The sequence below is a fragment of the Hypanus sabinus genome, chromosome 16, assembly GCF_030144855.1.
Source record: "Hypanus sabinus isolate sHypSab1 chromosome 16, sHypSab1.hap1, whole genome shotgun sequence".
In the NCBI taxonomy this organism is placed as follows: domain Eukaryota; kingdom Metazoa; phylum Chordata; class Chondrichthyes; order Myliobatiformes; family Dasyatidae; genus Hypanus; species Hypanus sabinus.
Genome location: NC_082721.1, coordinates 45,471,088 through 45,487,244, shown reverse-complemented (window position 1 = coordinate 45,487,244; position 16,157 = coordinate 45,471,088). Strand labels below are relative to the sequence as shown.

At 41.3% G+C, this 16,157-nt stretch overlaps 1 protein-coding gene across 2 annotated transcripts in view; it reads left to right on the top strand.

The window, feature by feature from the left end:
* LOC132406264 (procathepsin L-like) overlaps positions 1–5,424 on the top strand; it is a 58,378-nt gene extending 52,954 nt beyond the window's left edge. The window contains exons 7-8 of one of the 2 annotated variants that reach the window (XM_059991663.1): positions 3,490–3,595; positions 4,540–5,424. In XM_059991663.1, coding sequence (XP_059847646.1) covers positions 3,490–3,595; positions 4,540–4,639 — 206 coding nt within the window. In that variant the 3' untranslated portion in view covers positions 4,640–5,424. The other variant, XM_059991664.1, reaches the window with a different exon arrangement.
* The last annotated feature ends 10,733 nt before the right edge of the window (positions 5,425–16,157 follow it).

Below are 16,157 nucleotides of genomic sequence, written 5' to 3'. Positions count from 1 at the left end.
ATCAGGGCTGATCCACATCCCTCTCAACCACATTCTCCAACCTTCTCCCCATAAACTGTCATTCCCTGCCTGATGAAGAATCTATCAACCTCTGCCTTAAGCACACCCAGTAAGCTGGTCTCCACAGTTGCAACAAATTTCTCAGAATCACCACCCTATGACTAAAGAAATTCCTCTTCATGTCTGTTCTAAATTGACATGACTCTGCCCTCTGGTCCTAGATTCCCCACTAAAGAAAACATCCTCTTCACATGTACTCTATCTAGGTCTTTGAACATTCAATAAGTTTCAGAGAGATCCTTCTACAGTTTTCTGCTTCCTCACACTACCTGACCCTCCACCTATCTTAATTTTTTCCACAAAGCCATCAATTTCATCAACCAAATCATTAACTTAGAATGTAAAAAGAAGCGGTCCCATCACAGATCAGTGTGGAACACCACTAGTCACCGGCAGCCAATGTGAAAAGGATCCCTGCCAATCAGCCAATGCTCTATCCATGTGAGTACCTGTTCTGTAATACCCTGGGCTCTTGTTTTGCAGCTTCATGTGCAGCACCTTGTCAAAAGCCTTCCGAAAATCCAAGTAGACAGCATCCACTGATCCTCCTTTGTCTATCCGGCTTGCTATTTCACCAAAGAATTCCAACAGATTTGTCAGGCAAGACTTTCCCTTAAGGAAACCATGCTGACTTAGGCCTATTTTGTCATGCGCCTAAAAATAGGATGTTGTTAAGGACTACATCCTTAACAATCGATTCCAACATATTCTCAACCACTGAGGTCAGACTAACTGGCCTATAGTTTCCTTTCTTCTGCCCCCCTCCCTGTTTGAAGAATGAAATGGTATTTGCAATTTTTCAATCCTCTGGAAAGATAGCAGAATCTACTGGGGCTTGAAGGATCATTACCAATGCCTCCACAGTTTCTTCAGCTACTTCTTTTAGAAAACTGGGGTGTAGTTCATCAAGTCCAGATGACTTATCTACCTTCAGACCTTACAGTTTCCTAAGCACCATCTCCCTAGTAATACCAACTGCAATCGCTTCTGTCCCCGACACTCTTGAACTTCAGGCGTTGTGAACACTGATGTGAGATACTTATTCAGTTTGTCTGCTATTTGCCTGTCCCCCACTAATATCTCTCCAGTGTTCCTGCAGAACAATATCTACTTTTGCCTGTCTTTTATTCATTATAAATCTGAATTAACTTTTGGTATCATTTTTGATATTATTGTCCCCCCAGCCCTTGAACTTCTTTCTAATTTTTTGCTCTATTACATGCTCCCTTGTTTGCTGTTCTGTTGTCTTTGACATCCCTTGTCAGCCAGGGTACATAATCCTGTTTTCAGAATGCTTCCTCTACTTTGGCATGTTTCTGTCCAAAACCTTATGCACTGCTCCCAGAAACTCCTGCCTTGCTGCACTGCTGTCATCCCTGCCTGTGATTCCACCCTGTGATTTGGCTCGCACGGCCACAACAATTTCCACAGGTTCCCCATCCTCTTATCTCGTCATCTCTGTTTTAAATCGATGTCCCTCGATTTGGAGGCTGTGTCCCCGGCCCTAGATTTCCCAGCTAAAGAAAACAACCTCTACACGTCCACCCTATCTCAGCCTTCGAATATTTGATGTGTTTCACGGTCTTTTAGATTCCAGTGAGTGCAGGCTCATAGCTTTCAATCGCTGCTCATTTGAGAACTTTTTCATTTCCTGTATCATTCCCGTGAACCTCTTCTGAACCCTCTTCAATATCAGCACATCCCTTCTTAAATAAGTGGCCCAGAAATGCCCACAGTACTCCAAGAGAGGCTTCACCAGTGCCTTATACAGTCTCGGCATTATGTCTTTGCTTTCATATTCTAGTCCTCTTGAAATGAATGCTAATGTTGCTTTTGCTTTCCTTAACAACAATTCCACCTACAAATTAACCTTTAGGGAATCTTGCAGGATGACACCCAAGTCCCTTCGCAGCTCAGATTTTTAAATTTCTTCCCATTCAGGAAAGAGTCTATGCTTTTATTTCTTCTACCAAAATGCATGACAATACACTTCCAGATATTGTTTTTCATCTGCTACTTCATTGACCATTCTCCTAATCTGTCTAAGTCCTTCTGCAGCCTCTCTGCTTCCTCAATATTACCTGCTCCTCCACTTATCATAGTATCCTCAGCAAACGTGGCCACAAAGCCATCAATTTCAATATCCAAATTGTTGTCTTACAACATAAAAGGAAGTGGTTCCAACACAGACCCCTGAGAAACTCCACTAGTCACCAGCAACAGATCCAAAAAACATTAAGTGGTACAGACCAAAAGACGATAAGTCATAGGAGCAGAATTAGGCTATTTCAGCATGATTGATCCATTTGCCTCTCAGCTCCATTCTCCTGCCTTCTCCCCATTTTCTTTCATACCCTGACTAGTCAAGAACCTTTCAACCTCTAGTTTAAATGCACCCTGTTACGTGGCATGCATGGCCACAACAATTTCCACAGGTTACCTATCCTCTGGCTAAAGAAATTCCTCCTCATCTTTGTTCTCAATTGATGTCCCTTGATTTTGAGGCTGGGCCCTCTGGTACTAAATTCCCCAGCTAAAGAAAAGCACCTCTACACGTCCATCCTATCTCGGCCTTTGAATATTCGATGGGTTTCATGGTCTTCGAGATTCGAGTGAGTGCAGGCTCATAGTCTTCAATCGCTGCTCACTTGAGAACTTTTTCATTTCCTGTATCATTCCCATGAACCTTTCTGCACCCTCTTCAATATCAGCACATCTTTTCTTAAATAAGGGGTCAAGACCTGCCCACAATACTCCAAGTGAGGCTTCACCAGTGCCTTATACAGTCTCAGCATTATGTCTTTGCTTTTATATTCTAGACCTCTTGAAATGAATGCTAACATTGCATTTCCCTTCCTTACCCCAAAATCAACCTGCAAATTAATCTTTAGGGAATCCTGCAAAAGGACTCCCAAATCCCTTTGCACCTCAGATTTTTGAGTTTCTCAGTTTAGAAAAGTGTCAGTCTACTTTTATTCAGTCTACCCAAGTGCACGACCATAAATCTGTGACACTGTATTCCATTTGCCATCTCTTTGCCGATTCTCCTTGTCTGTCTAAGTACTTCTACGGCCTCTGCTCCCTCACAGTACCTCTTGCTCCACCTATCTTCATATTATCCACTAACGTGGCCCCAGTGCCATCAATTTCATCATCCAAATCATTGAGATAGAATGTAAAAAGAAGCGGTCCCAACACAGATCTGTGTGGAACAGCACTAGTCACCAGCAGCCTGCCAATCAGCCAATGCTTTATGATGCTAATATCTGCCCAGTAAAGCAGCAAAGAAATATTTGCTCCTTGGGATGCATTTGACTTCTGATCCATTAGTTTTCCCTTAAGGCAGTGTACACACTGAGGACTAACAATACATGCTGAGATTGTGATGTCTATTAATTACCTTGTGATTTAAACTCTTTATCACTACAGGTGTTTACTATGAGCCGAATTGCAATGATTTTCTGCCTAACCATGGAGTCCTAGTAGTGGGATACGGAAGGGAAAATGGAGAGAACTATTGGATTGTTAAAAACAGGTATATATATATCTGAACAGCACACGTCAAATCCTAAACATGTGAACAATTGCAGCCACTGCATAGTGAGGATGAACTATTCAAACAGTTCTTAGATTTGTCAAATGTACTTCAATGTTTCAGAGCAAAAAGAAATATTTCAAAATCTCCAATGTATATTTTCTCCTTATTACACAGATTGCAAAATAAATGTTAATTAATTACAAAATGAAGTCCATTTGGAAAAGGATGAGGTTAATTTTAAAGCAGGTGCAATGAATTTCACAGACTCACACCCCCACCAAAGAAATCTCTCCTAATCTCTTACCTATCAAAAACTTATAAATCTCTGTCTGAAGTACACCCAATGATTGGCCTCCATAGCCGACTGTGGCAATGGATTCAGTTAAAGTCTATCCACACTGCCATTGATTTTTGCCACAGTTTGGTTTTGATCTGCCAGTTTGAAGTAGAAAATGATCTGTGATGTATTTTCTCTCTCAGACACCGTCGTATGAGCAACAGCTACTGCATATCACCATTGACCCTTGCATCATGGTTAAATTGGAGAACTCAGCCCGAATTGGGATTGTGAAGTTCAATGTCCATTCTGTGAAATAACAAGTAAATTGGAATCAAAGTCCCCGTGTCTGTAATTACCAAAGAAACATTATCATCTTATCGGCCTTGTGGAGTTCCACCAAGTGAATCCTTTCATCCTCAGTATTTCCATGTCCATCCTACAGGGGAGAGCGGCCTTGATCCTGAAGCAGACCTGTTCAGTGGCATGGGAGCCAGTTCCATTGTGAAGGGCACAAACTGAGACAGAGTGACTTGAACAAGTCCTTCCCCAGTGATTACTCCTCAGATTTGGACATTTCAGGAAGCTTTGTATCGATTGTTCTGTAAATAACAAATGTAATCTGACTAGATTTGACTCAAATTTTAATTTATTTTATCCCCAGCTTTGGAATCTGGTGGGGAGACCGTGGGTACATCAAGATGGCCAAGGACAGGAACAACAACTGTGCAATTGCCGACTATGCAATTTATCCTCTGGTTTAGGACAGAGGGATTATCATCTTTGCAAAACAAAAGATATAAGACTTTCTGCAACATTAAATGCTTCTACATAATGTTGTTTGGGTGTTCTTTTATTGCTGTGAATCATGAGTAAATTCTAGTTGCCAGCACATAGTCTTTAAATTATACTTTGTCATTGCATCTGAATTATTTGTTTCAGTTTTGCTGTCACTCATTTTGAGCCCATAAGGAATTATGATATTAATCATCGATAGGCCGAGAACCAAATGACAATTAAATACTCTTATATAATAATTCTACCTTGGACACCATTCTACCTATTCTGTGATGGAAAAAGTGTATCAGGTGCCATTTTGATTGTAACTTTGACTTTGGGTTTTACATCGACAACACTATTCCCAGACACATTGGAGATGTCGGGTTATCCAACCATCCACAAAGTCCACTGGACTCACTGTCGTCAGTAGCTGAGATAATTTTATCTGCATAGTTGTCTGGAGCTATCCTGCACTTGTGAAGCTCGTGGAGAAGTTATCCTGATTTTCTTGAAATCATTGCAAATTGTTTTTGCTTTTACTTCTGTTTTCTCTAATCTTTCACTAGACCAAGTTCTCAGTGTAAATTGTCTGAGGTTACTGTGCAATTATCTGCTTTCTGTGAACCCATTCAAATGATTTCCTCTATCTTCAACTCTGTGGCTTATCACTAATTGGTCTGTATTCCTTGATGGAATTTACCTCTTCTCCTGTGTAGTTACTTTCAATGAACTTTGTATGTACAGAGAATAAAATGAGTTATTTGTCAAATACTTTTGGACCAAAGTGCTTAGCTTGGGATAAGGGAATGCATTTAAATACATTAAAATATTGGTGTTTCATAAGATTCCCCCAATATCCTTTACTGGTTTAATTTTATTTTTAAATTCACTAACATATTACGGGGCTACAAAATCTAGTGAGAAATGTAGAGGAGATCATCAGTTGTCCAGTAGAGCTCTATAAAAACGTTTAAAAACCTGTGAATAGGTCCTTTATGGGAAATTTAATATTGTGATCAAACATGCAGAGTAGCCCAACAGCTGATTACCTGTTGACTGTGCGATGTGGTTATATATGAGTTAGTTTTGCACAAGGGGAGTTCTAGTTACACAATTAATTGAATGCTATATATTTTAGGACTTTTGACAAAACAGTCGATAGAAATTCAAGTTGTATTCCATTTGTCTTATTGAATATCAGGTTTGTATCTGGTGACATACAGTTCTACAAAAAGTATTTACCCCAACCGCCTTGAAGTTTTCCTGTTTTATTGTTTTGCAAAATTGAAATACAGTGGATTTAATTTGACTTTTTATGGATACCAATCAACAGAAAAATACTCTTTTGGGTCAAAGTGAAAAGAAATCTCTACAAGTGATCTAAATTAATTACAAATATACAACACAACATAATTGATTGCATATGTATTCACCCCTTTCAAGTCAGTATTCAGTAGAAGCACAGTTGGCAGCAATTACAGCCTTCAGTCTGTGTGAATAGGTCTCTATCAACTTTGCACATCTGGACACTCCAATTTTTCTCCATTCTTCTTTACAAAACTGCTTAAGCTCTGTCAGATTACATGGGGATGGTGAGTGAACAGCCCTTTTCAAGTCCAGCCACAAACTCTCAGTTGGGTTGAGGTCTGGACTCTGACTTGGCCATTCTAAGATATTAATTTTTTGTTTTGAAGCCATTCCTGTGTAGCTTTGGCTTTATGCTAGGTGTCATTGTCTTGCTGGAAAGCAGATCTTCTCCCAAGTTGCAATTCTCTTGCCGACTGCAACAGGTTTTCCGCCAGGATTTCCCAGTATTTTGCTGCATTTGTTTTACCCTCCACCTTCACAAGTTTTCCAGGGCCTGTTGCGGTGAAACATCCTCACAGCATGATGCAGCCACCACCATGTTTCACGGTAGGGATGGTGTGGTTTTGATGATATTTGGTGTTTGGCTTACACCAAACATTGCATTTAGTCTGATGGCCCAAAAGCTCAATTTCAGTTTCATCAGACTATAGAACCTTCTTCCAGCTGACTTTAGAGTCTCCCACATGCCTTCTGGCTGACTCTAGCTGAGATTTTATCTGAATTTTTTCAACAGTGGCTTTCTCTTTGCTACTCTCCTTTAGAGCTATGACTGGTGAAGCACCCAGGCAACAGTTGTTGTACGAGTAGTCTTAGCCATCTCAGCCACTGAAGCTTGTAAATCCTCCAGAGTTGTCATAGTAGCCTCCCTCACTAGTCCCCTTCTTGCATGGTCACTCAGTTTTTGAGGATGATGGAACAAATTATCAGAACACAACATCCACATAATCCAATATTATTTTTATTAGGTGATATTGAAGAGTTAAAACTGAAACCTAAATTGAACAAATATCAGAAAGAATTTGTAAAAATTGCATTGGCAGTAGCCAAAAAGACTTGCAGTTATTTGGAAATCGTATTCATACTTAAGTATTGATAGTTGGAATAATGAAATTTTTAGCTGCATTCCACTTAAAAAAATACTTATAATTTAAGAAATAAATATTACATACTTCTGAAAATTTGGCACCCTTACTAACAAAAGATAGGGTTAAATATATAGGTGTTCCAAAGATAAAGTTATTAGTCATCTGGGGAAAGAAACAAATATATATATTAAAGTTATTTTGAATTCCATGGAGCATGTGGGGATCTTACGAAATCCAGGCAAACTTTTTAGATAGGGATGTCAAGGGGGGGAAGGGTTAAGGGGAGGGGGTGGGCTGATGTATATATATATATATATATATATAATTTTTCTGCTATTCTATGTAATTATCTTAAAAAATCAAATAAAAAATATAAAAAAATGTTTTTGAGGATGGTCTGCTCTAGACAGATTTACAACTAGCACATTCTTTTCATTTCTTGATGATTGACTGAGGGATATTCAGTGACTTGGTATGTTCTTGTATCCATCTCCTGACTCGTGCTTTTCAGCAGCCTTTTTGTGGAGTTGCTTGGAGTGTTGTTTTGACTTCATGGTGTAGGTTTTGCCAGGATACTGACTCACCAGCAGTGGGTGTTGCGAAGAACGGGTGAACCCAAAACAGGACACTGGCACTGAAGTAGAGTTGGGATGCAGACGAGGGCGTGAGCATGGCCGGAGCTGAACGGCAAACAGGAGGATGAACGGAAGGGCAGGCGGCAGGCCATGCTTCTCTTGACACGGAGGGACAGAGTTGACACAGGCAAACAACAGTGCTGAAACAAAACTTAGAATACACAATCCTAAGTGGCCGGGAACGTGAACTACACACTGGCTGAAACAACGATCTGGCAATGAGTGGAAGCAAAGCCGAGGTATTTATGCTGCATGTTTAAATGTGAATCAGGTGCCGCAATCAAGGAGTACGGGAGAACTGGGGAAAAGGGAATTAGGAGAATATGAGGAATCAACAGTAGGGATCATGACAGTTAGATCTTCCAGATAGAGGTGTATCTTTACCTCAATCAACTGAAACACTTTGACTGCATACATATCTCCAGAAACAAAGGCCACCATATAACTAATGAGGTGACTTCTAAAACCCAGTGGCTGCACCAGTGATGATTTGGTGTATCATATATACTTACGCACTGAATTATTTTGGGTTTTATGTTTGTAATTAATTTAGATCATTCTGTAGAGATCTGTTTACTCTTGACATGAAAGAATCTTTTTCTGTCGATCAGTGTCAAAAAAGCCAAATAAATCTGCTGTGATTCAATGTCATAAAACAATAAAACATGTCAACTTCCATGGGGGTAAATACTTTGATATTGGAATTGACTTTGCACTAGCTGTTAGCTTTTTACTTTGGTTAGCTATTAAGCCCGGTGGAACCATTTGTAATGACAGGAGAAGGGGCAAAGGTGAGTTACTGATGCAGTAAAACCACCATTTTGGGCCGATTGGGGTTTCTCAGTAATGTTTTGCAGCTCATCCAGGACAAGGAAAACTCTGATCTCAAACCTCTGCTGCCTTGCAGCTCTACCCACTGCTGAGCAAGTCTTTGGGAATGAACCCTGAGGGAAAATCCAGAGCTGGACCTCTTAAGGAAGTCCTATATTGAGTTCAACACTAACTGGCATCTCCTGTGATGCTCTTGGTGGCAAACTGTATCAGTCTCTGTTGTTGCTTTAGATTCATCAGCTGCGTGGAGAGCGGGAGGTTGCTGTATGGGCAACAGTTCACTCTCTATATCGTAGTGCCCAGGCTTGTGAATCACGTAGACAACTGAGACACAATGTTCATGGTTGACCCAGACCGATGTTGAGCCTCATAAGCCTCCGCTGTAACTATCCCCAGTGACCTGGCTCCATAGCTGCATGTGTTAATGAGTTCCTCAGTTTCACCACCACCTGACTAAAGTAATTCCTTCTTTTCTCTGTTCTAAAGGAATTTCCTTCTATTCTGAGGCTGTGCCTTCTGGTCCTAGAGTCCACTACTATAGGGAACATCCTCTCCATGCCCACTCTATGTATGTCTTTCAATATTCGATAGGTTTCAATGAGATGCTCCCTCATTCTTCTAAACTCCAGTGAGTACAGGCCCAGATCTATCAAACCCTCATCATTTATTAACTCCTTCATTGCTGGGATAATTCTTGTGAACCTCCTCTGGACCGTCCCCAATGCCAGCTGGAACTTGTTAGAAGAATGTGGCTGCATGCTGGACATCTGAAGGGTTGATTCTTTGCAAAGTGTTACATTTTGTGTCCTGGTGGCCTATTGGAAATGAGGTACGGTTCCAAAGGTCAGAGTTAGGTTGGGATGACTGCAGGAAGCTGATCCTAGAGAAACTGGAAAGTGACACCAGACTGGCAGCTTAGGAACTCTCCCATAGAGTGATGGAGGTGTCCTACAAAGAGGAGTCCCTCATCATTGTCACAGTCTGAGTAGTGAGTACAATGGACCAATTTGGACCACCCCCCCCCCCACCACCACCAAAGAGATCTCTCCTCATCTCTGTTGCAAATGGACGTGCCTCTATTTTGAGGCTGTGCCCTCTGGTCCCAGACTCTCATCTAAAGAAAATACCCTCTTAACATCCACTTGTCTAGGTCCTCGAACATTTAATAAGTTTCAGTGAGATCTCCCCACATTCTTCAAGATTCCAGTGAGTACAGGCCCAGAGCCTCAAATGGGGATCAAATGGACGGTAAGTGTAAAGTGTAAATGACTAATAGGTCAACTCCTCAATGGGGTCAAACTGAGGTCATTGGATCAAAGATTCATGGTTTTCAAAAAACCCCAGTTTCAAACCAACTTCATGCTCTGATCGGATCTATTAACCAACTTTCATCGCTGTTAACAATTTTGTTGTTTTCAGTTCCATCTGAAATTTAAAAAAACATTAGAAAATACATTTCCTAATACATTTCCCTACTTTGTATTTTTTAAACAAATTCCTGAACAATAGATCTTCCAAAACTAAAGATTCCAAAACTTTTCTAGAACTTTGAAAGTTTAATAAGTTTCAGTGAGATCTCCCCACATTCTCCTAGATTCCAGTGAGTACAGGCCCAACACTTTCAATCACTGCTGATATGATAACACAGTCCTGAGCCTCCTCTGAACCCTCTCCAATGTCAGCACATCCTTTCATCCATAATGCTCACAGTGAGGCCTCACTTGTGCCTTATGCAGTCTTAGCACTACATTTTTGCTTTTATATTCTAGACCTCTTGAAATGAATGCTAACATTGCATTTCCCTTCCTTACCCCCAAATCCACCTGCAAATTAATCTTTAGGGAATCCTGCACAAGGACTCCCAAATCCCTTTGCACCTCAGATTTTTGTGTTTCTCCCAGTTTAGAAAAGCGTCTATGCTTTTATTGTCTACCCAAGTGCACGACCTTAAGTCTGTGACTCTGTATTCCATTTGCCATCTCTTTGCCGATTCTCCTCATCTGTCTAAGTACTTCTTCAGCCTCTAATCCCTCACACTACCTCTTGCTCCACCTATCTTTATATTGTCCACTAACTTGGCCTCAAACTCATCAATTTCATCATCCAAATCATTGAGATAGAATGTAAAAAGAAGCGGACCCAACACAGATCAGTGTGGAACAGCACTAGTCACTGGCAGCCAATATGAAAAGGATCCTTGCTAATAAGCCAATTTTTTATCCATGCTAGTATCTGTTCTGTAATACCCTGGGCTCTTGTTTTGCAGCCTCATGTGCAGCACCTTGTCAAATGCCTTCTGAAAATCCAAGTACACAGCATCCACTGACTATACTGTTTATTATTTCCTCAAAGAATTCCAACAGATTTGCAAGGCAAGACTTCACCTTAAGGAAACAATGCTGACTTAGGCCTATTTTGTCATGTGCCTTCAAATACCATGAAACCACATCCTTAACATTTGGCTCCACATCTTCCTAACTACTGAGTTAAAATTAACTGGCCTATAATTTCCTTTTGACCTGCCTCCCCAATTCCTTGAAGAGTCGAGTGACATTTGGAAATTTTCAGTCTTCCGGAACCAGAATCCTTCTGATGCTTGAAAGATAATTACTAATACCTCCACAGACTCTTCAGCTACCTCTTTTAGAACCCTGGGGTGTAATTCATCTGGTCCATGTGACTTACAGACCTTACAGTTTCCCAAGCACCATCTCCCTAGAAATAGCAATTGCTTTCACTTCTGCTCCCAGATACTCTTGAATTTCACTGCCTTGCTCTGTGAAAACTAAAGCAAAATACTTAATTCAGTTCATCTGCCTTTTTTTGCCCCTGTTACTGTCCCTCCAGCATCATTTTCCTCCAGTCCGATATCTATTCTCACCTCTTCTATATTCTTTTAAATCTGAATTAACTTCTGGCATACTTCTGACATCATACACCAGCTTAACTACATATTTCATTTCCTCTCCCCAGTTGTTCAACTTCTTTCCAATTTTTACTCTTTTATAACCATATAACAATTACAGCACGGAAACAGGCCATCGCGGCCCTTCTAGTCCGTACTGACACTTACACTCACCTAGTCCCACTGGCCTGCACTCAGCCCATAACCCTCCATTCCTTTCCTGTCCATATACCTATCCAATTTTACTTTAAATGACAATACTGAACCTGCTCTATCACTTCTACTGGAAGCTCGTTCCACACAGCTACCACTCTCTGAGTAAAGAAATTCCCCCCGTGTTACCCTTAAACTATTGCCCCCTAACTCTCAACTCATGTTCCCTTGTTTGAATCTCTCCTACTCTCAATGGAAAAAGCCTATCCAGATCAACTGGATCTATCCCCCTCATAATTTTAAATACCTCTACCAAGACACCCTCAACCTTCTACACTCCAAAGAATAAAGACCTAACTTGTTCAGCCTTTCCCTGTAACTTAGATGCTGAAACCCAGGTAACATTCTAATAAATCTTCCTTGTACTCTCTCTATTTTGTTGATATCCTTCCTATAATTCGGTGACCAGAACTGTACACAATACTCCAAATTTGGCCTTACCAATGCCTTGTACAATTTTAACATTACATCCCAACTCCTATACTCAATGCTCTGACTTATAAAGACCAACATACCAAAAGCTTTCTTCACCACCCTATCCACATGAGATTCCACTTTCAGGGAACTATGCACCATTATTCCTAGATCACTCTGTTCTACTGCATTCTTCAATGCCCTACCATTTACCATGTATGTCCTAATTTGGATTATTACTACCAAGATGTAGCACCTCACACTTATCAGCATTAAACTCCATCTGCCATCATTCAGCCCACTCTTCTAACTGGCCTAAATCTCTCTGCAAGCTTTGAAAACCTACTTCATTATCTACAACGGCCCCTACCTTAGTATCATCCGCATACTTACTAATCCAATTTACCACCCCATCATCCAGATCATTAATGTATATGACAAACAACTCTGGACCCAGTATAGATCCCTGAGGCACACCACTAGTCACCGGCCTCCAACCTGACAAACAATTATCCACCGCTACTCTCTGGCATCTCCCATCCAGCCACTGTTGAATCGATTTTACTACTTCAATATTAATACCTAATGATTGAACTTTGCTAACTAACCTTCTGAAGTCCATATAGACAACATCATAACCTTGCCTTACTGAAGTCCATATAGACAACATCCACTGCTTTACCCTCGTCAACTTTCCTCGTAACCTCTTCAAAAAATTCAATAAGATTTGTCAAACCTGACCTTCCAAAACATGACCTTTTATATGCTCCATTGTTTGCTTTTCTGTTGTCTTTGACATTCCTTGTCAGGCAGGATACATAACCCTGTTTTTAGAATGCTTCCTCTACTTTGGGATGTATCTTTTCTCCCAGAAACTCCAGCCATTGCTGCTCTGCTGCCCTCCCTGCCAGTATCCCCTTCCAATCAACTTTAGCTCCTCTCTCATTTATTTGAACATTCAATAGGTTTCAAAGAGACCACCATTATTCTTCTAAATTCCAATGATTACAGAGGCAGAGCCTTCAATTGCTGCTGATTTGATAACCTTTTTGGTTTCCGGTATCAATCTCGTAAACCTTCTCTGAACCTTTAGGGAATCCTCCATGATGACTCCCAAGTCCCTTTGCAGCTTGGATTCTTAAAATATTCTTCCCCTTTGAAAAATAGACTATGCTTTTATTCCTTCTATCAAAGTGCATGAAGATATACTTCCAGGCACTGTATTTCATCTGCCACGTCTTTGCCCATTCTTCTAATCTGTCTAAGTCCTTCTGCTACCTCTGTGCTTCCTCAACACTGTCTACCCCTCAACCAATCTAAGAATTGTCCACAAACTTGGCCACAAAGCCATCGATTTCATCATCTAAATTATTGACATACAATGCAAAAGAAGCAGTCACAACACAGACCCCCTGTGGAACGGCACTAGTCACCAGCAGCCAATCTGAAAAATATCTCTTCATTTTCAGTCTTTGACTCCTGCCAATCAGCCAATGCTCTATGATGCTAATACCTGCCCAGTAAAGTAGCAAAGAAATATTTGCTCCTTGGGATGCATTTGACTGCTGATCAATTGGTTTTCTCTTAAGGCAGTGTACACACTGAGGACTAACATAATACATGCTGAGATTGTGATGTTGAATAATTAGCTTGTGATTTAAACTCTTTATCACTACAGGTGTTTACTATGAGCTGAATTGCAATAATTTTGCATATATCCACGGAGTCCTAGTAGTGGGATATGGAAGGGAAAATGGACGGAACTATTGGATTGTTAAAACAGGTATATATATATATCTGAACAGCACACGTCAAATCCTAAACATGAACATTTGCAGCCACTGCATAGAGACGATGAACTATTCAAACATTTCTTAAATAGAACAGTCAATGTAATATGGAGTACAGTCAAATCAGCGTGGGTTCATCAGTCTGATGGCCTGGTGGAGGAAGCTGTCCTGGAGTCTGTTGGTCCTGGTGTTTATGCTGCGATACCGCTTCCCGGATGGTAGCAGTTGGAATAGATTGTGGTTGGGAGGACTTGGGTCCCCAATGATCCTACGGGCCCTTTTTACACACCTGTCCTCGTAAATGTCCTGAATCATGGGAAGTTCACAACTACAGATGCGCTGGACTGTCCGCACCACTCTCTGCAGAATCCTGTGATTAAGGGAGGTACAGTTCCCATACCAGGCAGTGATACAGCCAGTCAGGATGCTCTCAATTGTGCCCCTGTAGAAAGTTCTTAGCATCTGGGGGCCCATACCAAACGTCCTCAACCATCTGAGGTGACAGAGGCACACACAGCTGGTGTGTACAGACCATGTGAGGTCCTCGGTGATGTGGATGCCAAAGAACTTGAAGCTTTTTGCCCCCTCAATCCCAGATCCATCGATGTCAATAGGAATTAACCCGTCTCCATTTCTCCTATAATCCACAACCAGCTCCTTTCTTTTTGCGACATTGAGGGAGAGGTTGTTTCCTTAACCCCCCTCTTACCAATTGAAAACTTATAAATCTCTGTCTTAAGTACACCCAATGATGGGCCTCCATAGCCGTCTGTGGCAATGGATTCAGTTAAAGTCTATCCACACTGCCTTTGATTTTTGCCAGTTTGCTTTCGGTCTGCCAGATTGAAGTAGAAAATAGACAATAGACAATAGATAATAGGTGCAGAAGTAGACCATTCGTCCCTTAGAGGCTGCACCGCCATTTTGAGATCATGGCTGATCAACTACAATCAATACCCGGTCCCTGCCTTGTCCCCATATCCCTTGATTCCCCTATCCATAAGATACCTATCTAGCTCCTTCTTGAAAGCATCCAGAGTATTGGCCTCCACTACCTTCCGAGGCAGTGCATTCCAGACCCCCACAACTCTATGGGAGAAGAAGTTTTTCCTTAACTCTGTCCTAAATGACCTACCCCTTATTCTGAAACCATGCCCTCTGGTACTGGACTCCCCCAGCATCTGGAACATATTTCCTGCCTCTATCTTGTCTAATCCCTTAATAATCTTATATGTTTCAATCAGATCCCCTCTCAATCTCCTTAATTCCAGCGTGTACAAACCCAGTCTCTCTAACCTCTCTGCGTAAGACAGTCCAGACATCCCAGGAATTAACTTGGTGAACCTACGCTGCACTTCCTCTACGGTCAGGATGTCCTTCCTTAACCCTGGAGACCAAAACTGTACACAATACTCCAGGTGTGGTCTCACCAGGGCTCTGTACAAATGCAAGAGGATTTCCTTGCTCTTGTACTCAATTCCCTTTGTAATAAAGGCCAACATTCCATTAGCATTCTTCACTGCCTGCTGCACTTGCTCATTCACCTTCAGTGACTGATGAACAAGGACTCCGAGCTCTCTTTGTATTTCTCCCTTACCTAACTCTACACCGTTCAGATAATAATCAGCCTTCCTGTTCTTACTCCCAAAGTGGATAACCTCACACTTATTCACATTAAACGTCATCTGCCCACTCACCCAGCCTATCCAAGTCACCCTGAATTCTCCTAACATCCTCATCACATGTCACACTGCTACCCAGCTTAGTATCATCTGTAAATTTGCTGATGTTATTTTCAATGCCTTCATCCAAATTGTTGACGTAAATTGTAAACAGCTGTGGTCCCAATACCGAGCCCTGTGGCGCCCCACTAATCACCACCTGCCATTCCGAGAAACACCCATTCACCGCTACCCTTTGCTTTCTATCTGCCAACCAGTTTTCTATCCATGTCTATGTCTTCCCCACGATGCCCTGAGCTTTGATTTTACCCACCAACCTCCTATGTGGGACCTTATCAAATGCCTTCTGAAAATTGAGGTACACTACATCCACTGGATCTCCCCCGTCTAACTTCCTGGTTACATCCTCGAAAAACTCCAACAGCTTAGTCAAGCATGATTTACCCTTGGTAAATCCATGCTGGCTCAGCCCAATCCTATCACTGCTACCTAGATATGCCACTATTTCATCCTTAATAATGGACTCTAGCATCTTCCCCACCACCGATGTCAGGCTGACAAGTCGATAGTTCTCTGTTT